Here is a 10459-nt window from a genome sequence, read left to right on the forward strand (position 1 = left end):
TGGCGTATTCATGGGAGGCTGTGGCCGTTACTACACCATGGTGGCCAATCCTGCTGTGGTGAGGGAGTGCATTGCCGGCAATCCTCGCCGGGATCAGGCCGAACCCCAAGCTCCTTTGTGCAATTCATCAATACACGGATTCTTTTTTTTAATCCGGTGGGAATTTTTCGGCAGCGGGATTCGAGCCACGGTCCTTCTGCACGCGAGGCGGGTGTTCTACCTCTACGCCATCGCTGCATCTATTACAAAACAAAAATACCTTAACATAAATACCCCAGAAAGTGGAGGGGAAAATAGCCCCGCCGGTAGCGTAGTGGTCACCGCACCAGACCGGTATTCTGGAGGTCGTGGGTGCGGATCCCACCTGGCGGGCATTTTTTCTCCACTTTCTTTCTTTCCAAATTCGACATCTATTTCAATGACCCACCACATCCTCCCCTTTGCTTTACTTTCCGCGGTTTACCCCCATATATATATATATATATATATATATATATATATATATATATATATATATATATATATATATATATATATATATATATATATATATTATCTATATACATATATATATATATGTGTATTTAAATATTTATATGTTTACATATATTTAAATAATACACTGTGAAATAGGCGACAAAATTAGACAATCAGCCCATATGTCCACTGAAGCCGCCTGAAAGAGATTGTCGCCAGCAGCTTCTGCGAAAGAGTGAAAACTGAAGCTGAAACTTTCTGGCATAGCCGTGCCGACAAATTACACAGATTTTGCCTGTCGCGCTTCGCTGTGAATACACACACTTGGAAGTGGTCGAAGGTGCTGCATTTGACTAGAAACTCGGAATGACGCAGCCGAAGGCGGCATGCCATGTCCGAGAAATCGAACCGGCATCGTGCAGGGCAGCTGCCCCCATCGTCTAGCCTGGCACGATCCGCAAGGGTGACCCGACTATTTGCCGCGGTACTGACAGTCACGATGTGGAGAAATGGCTCTCGGTGTAAGAGCGAGTCAGCACCCACAAGTCAGACGCTGCCAGGAAGCTAGAGATGTCGCTTTACCATGTTGTTTCATGGCGTTGCTTCACAGCGAGGACAACCTCTGGTACGACAACAATGGATCAGAGACCACCTTGGCTGCGTGAAAGGAGTGCTTCACAGGTATTGGCGGCACACTGCGGCGCGCAAGCTTCAAACTGAAGAGCGTTTACGTCTTCTGGTCCACCTGTCTGGGCAGGGCTTAACGAGCCACGACGAAGGAATCGAGTTTTCAAGCGCATTGAATCCACGGTGACGCGAACCGAGCACGTCAAATACACCCGCAAGGGTGAGGACAAAGAAACATTTTGAATGCTGCTTGAAAATGGGCGTACACCGGTAATGATATCATAAATCCGTGCCATAGTTATTAGAAGCCGAGAAAAAAACAGCCCTTCACTCGGCATGCGCTCACGCAGGATGTGACATGTGAGAGTTTAGGCGTTGGACTCGGGGACGTTTCGGTGCTCGTTCGGGTAAAGGAGATTGCCTGTAAAGACCTTGACCGACAACGTACTCACCTGCCCGGGTCTTACTAGACAAACCGAATGCCTGAGTTGCCTCCTGGACATGTAATTCAAGAAAAAGACGCGGAGGCATTGCCTTCTAGTCAAAACGCTGGTGTGGATGCACAATCAGGCCAGCGTCGTGCGGCAGGAATTATGCTGCAGACAGGAACTGTGTCATTGGAGCCCCAGACTCCTTCAAGAGCGCTTTCTGAAGGTTATGCAAGACGAGTACAAAAATGCTGGGTCCCTCCTGTCAGCCGCGCAATTATCTTCTCGTGTGGTTACCCGGGCCTTGTCGGGTGTTAGTTTAGCCGACACGTATTGCTTACCAGGGGTCCTCTCTGGGCGTACCGGAATCGCCGCTTACTGCAAGCTAGGATCACCGGTTCTGCGCCATGTTTCAACTAGCCTTTAATTGTGCCCCTGGCTTACCATCGTAGCTATTATACCGACCGGTGTTCGCCGGCTCCTAACTACTACTTGTTCTCTTCGATGCGACGTCATTCCACCCCTATCGAAAATGACAATTGGAAGGCGCAGTTGCGGAGCCAAGACCTTCATCGCCATAGAGAAGTTTAAGCCTTCATATATCATGGGAAATTTTGTTGGTGCATTAGTCGTGTCGTCCCTACCGAGCTAGCAGTTACTACGCCCTAGCAGTTACTACGACTGCCCGTATACGCCATAAATTTCGGAAAGTTACGACTTCGCTTTCTCGGCGATCCTTACCAACTGCCGACTCCAAACGCGTTCATTTTTCCGCTTCTTGCACACCTCGCGTTGCATTATTGTGTGTGTTTGTGTGCGTGCGTGCGTGTGTGTGTGCGTGTGCTTGCGCGCGCGCGCGCGTGTCTGGGCGTGTTTGTGTGTGTATGTGTGCGTGCGTGCGTGCGCGTGCGTGTGTGTGTGTGTTTGTGTGTGTGCGTGCGTGCATGCCTGTGTGCGTGTTTGTGTGTATGGGCGCTTGTATGCGTGTGTATGGGTGCTGTGTGTGTGCGTGTGCGTGTGTGTGTGGAGGGAGGGTAAATTTATTGCTCCCAATATTTCGCCACACCCAAATGGCGCATTGTATTCGAGTAGAAATTCTTGCTGATCCCCGCAACGTTAATGAGTTTTTGAAGCGAAACGAAAGCATTTACTTAATATCAGACGTATGTCGTGAAACTTCACTTGGCAAGGATAAAAAACGCCACGAGAAAGTCGCAAAGAAAAAAATAGGGGAAATTCAAAGCACGTTTTAATGTTACGTAAAGTACGTCTTTAGTGTAGCCGAATTCATTACGTCAAATGCAAACCGCGTGAGTGTCCCCGTGAACGCCTCAAATCTCCACCACAGTGCCCTGCTACCCTGGTTTTTGCCTTCCCTTGAGATAGAACACAAGCAGTGGAGGGAGAAGGTCGGGGCACCCTCTTGTTAAACTTAATCGGTTTAACCAGATGCGCTCTCCGCTTTTCTGAACGGCTTTGGCCTGCCCCAACGCACGTTTATATTGTATTCGTTTTCTTCGGGTATGGCAGAAAAAACGTAACGATAATATTCGGTTTGCAAAGTTTGGTTCAGTCAAATAAGCGACTCAGCTTGAGTATAATTATTACGTAAATACGGCCGCGTGGATTCTCGTACAATCTCAGGAAGAACGTTACTTCAGTCGGGGGTAAGGTGTGCAGTATAACGTCGTCATTACGGTGTGTTTAAGGCTTACGCGAAACAATAACTTTTTTACCGCTGGTTTCTTGAAGCGCGTAATCAAATTAGCCAAAACTAGCCTTTACGTTTCCACCTTGACGTATTTATATATATTCATTCAGCTGGTTTCTAAAGAATGCGGATTTTGTTGAAATTGCAGAATTTCGGGGCGGAAAAAGCTGGCATGCACTTCATTTAGGCCGTGAAATTTAACGTTCCTGTAAAGCAGATGTCATCTGGAAGAAAGACATAACGTTCAATAGAAATAGCGCCCTTTTCTTTGAAGCACCAAATGTCACCGCTGGCTTAAGGATACTTGGAAGTAGTACTCACTCGTCGCCATTGCCACTGATGAAGAGTAGATAGCTATGGCGCCGACCATTTGCTGAAAAAACAAATCGTGTTACAGTCGGACACATCGAAATTGTCACTGTCTTAGACAACATGAGGTGCTCTAATAATTTCAAGGACCTCACTCAATAGAGGAATAATTGTGCCGGCAACTTACCGACAAAATAATGTACGTAATGGCAGCCATGATGGAGATGACGGTGTTGTAGCGCAGTCGTACGTACTGCGAAGGCAATATCATACGAAAACACATTAACTGGCGGCACAAAATGTATTACCGGCTGTTCTATTGTGAAACATTCTTGCCTACTTTGTCACTAAAAATTTCGAAACGAGAAATCTATTATTCCTATAATAGGCAGTGGTACGTCCGTTCAAACGTACTTTACTTGTTTCGCAGAAGCCAGCAAACGGAACGCAAGTACCGCAGGAAGCATGTTGTTTAATTGAGAAACATTGCCATTAACCGGCGCAAAATTTTATGATGGCCGCCAGTAATATGGCACCCTTTCTCTTTTAACGAAAGGGGGTGATTCCCCAGCCTGTTGTTCATCTCCGTCATCATACGAAGGTATGAAAACATCCTCGCTTCAATTTCTCCTGGAGCCGTCGCCAGTGCTAGGTGATGGGCGGTTGAGCATTTGAAATAGTTCTCATCTGTTATAAAATTTCTCCTACAGCTGTGGACCCGATGAAAGTAAAGAAAACGACAGGCGTTCAAAGGAGCTACGTTGACAGAAATTGGGTATAACCACGTGAAAAATGCTGATCTAGCGAGCAACTTTGTTTATTGAGAACACTGTAAGCCGTGTCTGGCTGTTACGAAGACGTTATACGAGATAGACGACGCAACTAATATTCTAATTTAGTAATCAGAGGTTCAACTGTGGGTGCAGTTTCGAAGAAAACGGCGTAAGCGGTCTTCTTATAAAAACTGCACAAAAAAAAAGCTTTCAATTTTGCAAATTGCGGTAGGGCAGGACGTAGCATAACAGCTATAACTTTTAAAACGTGTAAAATTGCTTGGGAAACGCTACAAAACGGTCGCTCAATTGCGGTACTATGTTCCTGAAAAATGCGTATAGCGATTGATGCCTTAATTTCGCCTATTTTGGTAAAGGGGAACACACATTTTATGAGGGCGTTTATACGACGAGCTCCAAGTTTAGGGAGATTCTTGTCTTGAATGTGGGCCATTACTGGCTGCCTTTTATCAATTAAAAAATGTATACTAGTATGGTAGCCTCTGGACACGGATTAACTTATTTGGCATTGGAGGTGTGGGTCCTACTTTTGGGCCTCCTAAATTTGTCCCCAGGAGGCGCACATTTTATGTTTACCTGTAAATGTTAGTGCTGTGCTCATTCACGAATATTACAGATTCTAGGTTTCATTTTATAGAATTCGTTACTATAACAGGCAGATGTTAGTCAAGGGTACCTGCTTAGCGTACCCTGTCGATGTCCTGCTAGATCACTGAACTACCCGGGGCTTCAGGTTTTTTAAGCGTTAGTCAATGAGAAACGAATGCCGTGTCATACGTGTGTAATTATTACGTGGTCACCACGAGTCGGCGCCATTCAATATTCAAATTCGGCCGTATACGTATCATCACTTGTACATACACCTTGAGTAGATTAGTTAATGATGGACAGAATTTTCAAATCACTTGCTTGAAAATGAAAGTGTGTGTGTGTGTGCATGCCTCTTACTAGGGTAGACCGCCGTGAACTGCAGAAAAACGGCATGTTTCTCCCTCAGCGTGGCGAGCGAACGTTCCTGTGCGTTTCTAAGGGCAAACAAAGAAAAACAAGTGGTGTGCTGCTGACTCGTGGCCGTCATGAAACGGCGTCAGTTCATAAAGACTAATCATTATAAATAAACGTTTTTCCACAATTTCTACAATGTAACTTTGTAGGAACTGGCCGTACATCAATCGCTCGTGTCCTTCATTGCCACGTGCACTTGTTTTCGCACTCACCCCAACCATTCGCGCGGCGCTTATCTGACAGTCTGACGCACTACTGCCCTCATGTTTTTGTGTAATGTGCCGAACGGTACGCACTAGTCTGTGCAAAGGGAGTAGAAAGGTGAGCATGCCAGCTGTGGCGGCAGTTTTCAAGAGAATGCCTTTCAAGAGACCAGTTGGGCGGATCACAAGGCCGCCCTGAGCCGTGCCACAAGCGGGCGTCCTGTGAGGACTTTCAAGCATTAAAAGGCTGTCTGGGTCGTGACCTCTCGGGTTGCGTGACCCGTGTGCGGTATTTCAACGAGTAATTTTTTCAGGCCCGCCGCCGGCTGCCGATTCGACCGGCTACCAATTGCACGGAGTACAAGCTACTGCCTGACCGCGCTACCCGCTGCCCTTGTGCAAAGATCTCCTGATCCTGAAGGATCACTGGTGCACGGGTGTACCATCGGGCATATTGAGCTTTTGTGAGTTGGAAACAAATATTCTGTAATGGAAACATTGCTTTACCATACCCTCTTTGACGGATAGCAGGAAAGCATAAATGCTAGGACGTATGTCCAAAAAGTGAAATAAACGGAATCTAAAAAATGAGTTCGTAAATAACTATTCTGAAAAGGCTTGGCGTGAGCGCAAAAATTGGCCGTATACACGGTCTTCAAAGGAACAATTGCTATTGCCCCGTAATTCTGTACCTACATGATTACAACAAAACGCAAAAATACTCAAGAACGCCAACAAGCTTACAGGCACCCATGTCTTCATTCTAAATGATTACTCCCGCTGCACGCGCCGCTGGTGTAAACAGTTGTGGGTCTGTTGTAAGATTGATTAAAATGGCAAGTAACCCCGTTGTTAGCACGACAAGCTCCAGATTGATGATGACACGCGCGCGGGGTATGCCAGCAGCCACATCGCCGTAAAAGTCCCCAACTATACCCCTTCCGGTATACAAACTATGCTTAACCCCTTCGAAAATGCATAATGAAGACCTTGCTCGAAAAATAAAACCTTGCGCCTTGTTAATCTCAGGTCATGAAGAATTGTCCACCAAGTAGTTGAACTCGAATACACATTGTTAGTGTACTCTCTCCATATAATTATCTTAGCAGACACTTGGCTACAAAAAGGTACCAGTGACGCTGTACTTCTTCCTGAAAACTTTAAAACATATAGAAGCGACAGGCCGACGCACAGGTGTCACCGTAAATTTAAGAACTGACTTCACAGTTTTTCCTTTGAAACAAAATAAATGACCACGAAAGTTGATGTTTGTAGTTTAACGTGTTCGAAAATTACATTAGTTTAGTAGCGGCTACCCCTGTCCGACTTCGGATGTCAATTTTTGTTAAAATCTGCGATTTCAATGTCGGCTATACTGGAGGCTGCCTAATACAAGCAGGGGATCTTAATCTGTCCAAAATTAATTAAGCCAAATTAAGCTGTCTATCCTCAAATGTTCAGGTTGTTTTTGATATAATGCTGACATGCGATGTTGTACAATCAGTGAGTGTGCCGAAAACATTTTGAAATCACACATCATCGATTCTAGTTGTCGTGTTCAATAGCAAATGCCTTGCTCACGCATATGTATATGTCGATGATGGCCTGTCTGACCTAAAATTGGTTCGCTTCACATCGCGTGCTGAAAATCAATGTGGATATAACATTCTAAACAAATCGTTTAAAGAAATTAAGAGCCTGTGATGCATCAACTCCAATGATTATCTTGATCTAGATTTTGCCCGATTGTATAGTGATGACGTCAACTGTCATCGGAACAATTTCCTGTCACCGTTGTTTCTGACTCAAAAAATTATCCCAATCAAAACGAAGATGCTGCACTGAAAACAATTGTTCATAACCTAAAAAGTATTCAAATTGCAGGGATAGTTAACACATGAGAAAGCGCAAACAATACATATTAGACTGTTAAAAAGTAAAATGAATGCTTTCAGAAAAAACACGACCTATAAACATGTTTTTTATACTGTTAAATTCTCTATCCCTAAAACGTAATCCACGTAGTACTTGGCGCCACATAGAAATTAATCAAGAAAAAACAGCCGATTGCATCGTTTTTGGCGACCAAATTGAGATGAGAAACAAATAGCCTCCGATGTTAACTGTTTACTTGCTCTGTCTTTTTAAACACATGCATATTTAATAACGGCAGGGGTAGTTTCTCTGTAGAAATCCGTCTTGATTTCATAAAATTTGAAGGTGTCTTTTTGACGCTTCTGAACTTCAAAATAAAATCTTGTTTCGGTGTGGACAACATATGAAATTCTTTTTTGAATTGTTACGCAGAACCATTTTCTCGCTTCGTTGCTATAATCTCCCAGTTATCGTTACCCAAGATATTGTTCCTTCCGACCGTTGCATCGCTCTAGGAACTCTGGTGCTTAATAAAAAAAAGAATTTTTTTCGCTATTCATAAACATCGGCTACAAGCACATATTATGTACTGCTAGAGCACGTAATTTCTTTTTAAACTATGATATTTTTTAGACTTTTCCAAAACAATTTTTGTGAACGTATATACACAGTAAAGATTGTTATGGTTCGTTCCCCCGAAGTCCGCTGCAGATCAGGAACCCAATCGCCCGGTACTTGCAGGGACACCACCCCAGACTTGTCTTTGTTGGCGGGCCAGCTCGATGTCACGTGGTCATCCAACCACTCTAACTTAGGCTCAGACCACGACATTATTCACCTCCTGTTGCGTAACCGGGATTACAAGGCACGATTAGGAAAAACTCGGATTACGAACTGGGATAATTTTCGGAAGGTGCTGTGCAGCCATTCCCCAAATCCCGATCAGTCCTACACTGCATGGATAGACGACCTTCTTCAGACAGTTCACTCTCATACGCAGCTGTAACCACGACTTACCAGACCCCTTGTGTGGATGCGAGGTTGCTTCACCTTTGGGAAGCACGCCATAGCCTTGCCCTTAGATGGAAACGCCAGCGCCACAATCGGAAGCTCTGTAGGAGGATATCTCTTCTCAGTCAACAGGCGGCGGAGTATGCACAGTCGTTGAGCAAAGAAAATTGGCGGCAGCTTTGCGACAGCCTCCAAGGCACTCTGACCTCCCGCAAAACCTGGAACCTACTTAGGTACCTTATTGACCCCCTAAGCAGCAAGGAAGAATCAAATCGAAACATGGCCCGGACTCTTCACGCTTACCCCGGCACTCCAGAACACCTCATTCAAGACTTAACGGCTAAATACCTCCAAACAGAGATACTATCCCCGCCGCCACCGTACTCTGGTACTCCCAACGCAGATTTGGACCGAGATATCCAACTTTTTGAACTGAAAGCAGCCCTGGCGGAATGCAAGAAAAGGAGTGCCCCGGGTCCTGAACAAGTAACCTATAAGCTCCTGGCCAATTTAGGTGATGATGAACTTGCCATCCTGCTTAAACACCTCAATTAATTTTGGACATCTGGCCGCCCACCTATTCAATGGAAAACCGCTGAAGTCCGCTTCATTCCTAAAGCGGGCAAATCCCCACACATAGACAATCTCCGGCCTATTTCCCTTACCTCTTGCGTGGGAAAGCTATTGGAACGCATTATACTCAAAAGGCGGCAGCCATAACTTGAAGACACCAACCAAATGCCAAAAACAATGCTCGGCTTTCGACAACATTTAAGCACCCAGGATATTATGTTGCGATTTAAAAAAGAGGTCATCGCACCTGCTACTCGCACTCACCTCGAGCCAGTTTGGCCCTCGACCTAAAAGGGGCCTTCGATAACGTTGCGCACGCAACGATTCTCTCCCGCCTTAATAATTTCTGGCTGTGGAAACCGAAATTATTCCTACATTTCGGACTTCCTCACAGGCCGCCAGGCTGTGCTCAAAATTGGAGATATAAAATCCAAACCAATCTCTCTTGGCAGTCGGGGTACACCGGAAGGCTCGGTATTGCCTCCACTCCTCTTCAATATCGCTTTTCTGGGTCTATCAAAACAGCTAGAGCCGATTCCGAATCTTCACCACGCATTGTATGCAGACGACATCACCCTCTGGACTGACACAGACTCTCTCGGTGGGCTGCAGGACACATTGCAGCGTGCAGCCGAAGAAGTCAATAATTACGCCCAGTCTTGTGGCTTACATTGTTCACCGCAAAAATCAGAACTTGTCATCATCCAGAAACACCCCCCACGACACCACGTCGAGCCCTTCGGAATATCTCTTGACGGCCATTCGATCAAACCTAGCTCCTCACTCAAGATATTAGGCCTTACCATCCAAGCCAATACCCGGAACGACTTTGCCTTGTCAAAACTGCGTAATATATCAGCTCAAGTCGTGCATATGATTAGGCGGGTCACTAACCGGCTTCGAGGAATGAAACAAAAGGACACAATGAGACTAATTCAAGCTTTCGTCATTTCTCGCCTCACCTATGTTTCTCCATACATGGCCCTAACCAAATCCGACATTGACGCACTAAACAGGATCATTCGGAAGGCATTTAAACAAGCACTCGGGCTCCCTGTGAGTACATCGACAACCAAGCTTCTTGAAATGGGTCTTCACAACACTATTGAGGAACTCATTGAAGGTCATCTCGCAAGGCAGCGCCTCCGTCTGACACACACTCCAGCTGGCCGCTTTGTTCTGCAATGCATCAACTGGCCCTGTGCAGAACAAACCCACCTGGCCCCTTTGTCAGACGAGTGGCGTAAACATATCTCTGTACGACCCCTACCAAAGAATATGAACCCCGACCTCAATCCCGAGCGCAGGACCGCCTGCAGCCAAGCCCACGAACGCTTATATGGCAATCGCTCTGACGTGTCCTACACCGATGCGGCGAGCTACGCTGACAACCAACCCATGGTTGCAGTGACAACAACCGGAAGCCATTTAACTTCATGCGCATCC

At 45.7% G+C, this 10459-nt stretch overlaps 1 protein-coding gene across 1 annotated transcript in view; it reads right to left on the bottom strand.

Moving 5' to 3' along the window:
• LOC144146633 (sodium-coupled monocarboxylate transporter 1-like) overlaps positions 1–8497 on the bottom strand; it is a 78830-nt gene extending 70333 nt beyond the window's left edge. The window contains exons 1-3 of the mRNA XM_077678570.1: positions 8447–8497; positions 3740–3805; positions 3548–3616 (exon numbers count right to left, since the gene is read on the bottom strand). Coding sequence (XP_077534696.1) covers positions 3548–3616; positions 3740–3805; positions 8447–8497 — 186 coding nt within the window. The remainder of the gene's footprint in view (positions 1–3547; positions 3617–3739; positions 3806–8446) is intronic.
• Between the last annotated feature and the right edge of the window lie 1962 nt (positions 8498–10459).

This window comes from Haemaphysalis longicornis, unplaced genomic scaffold (assembly GCF_048455015.1).
Source record: "Haemaphysalis longicornis isolate Haplotype H1 unplaced genomic scaffold, Haemaphysalis longicornis Haplotype H1 scaffold_7, whole genome shotgun sequence".
Taxonomy (NCBI): Eukaryota; Metazoa; Arthropoda; class Arachnida; order Ixodida; family Ixodidae; genus Haemaphysalis; species Haemaphysalis longicornis.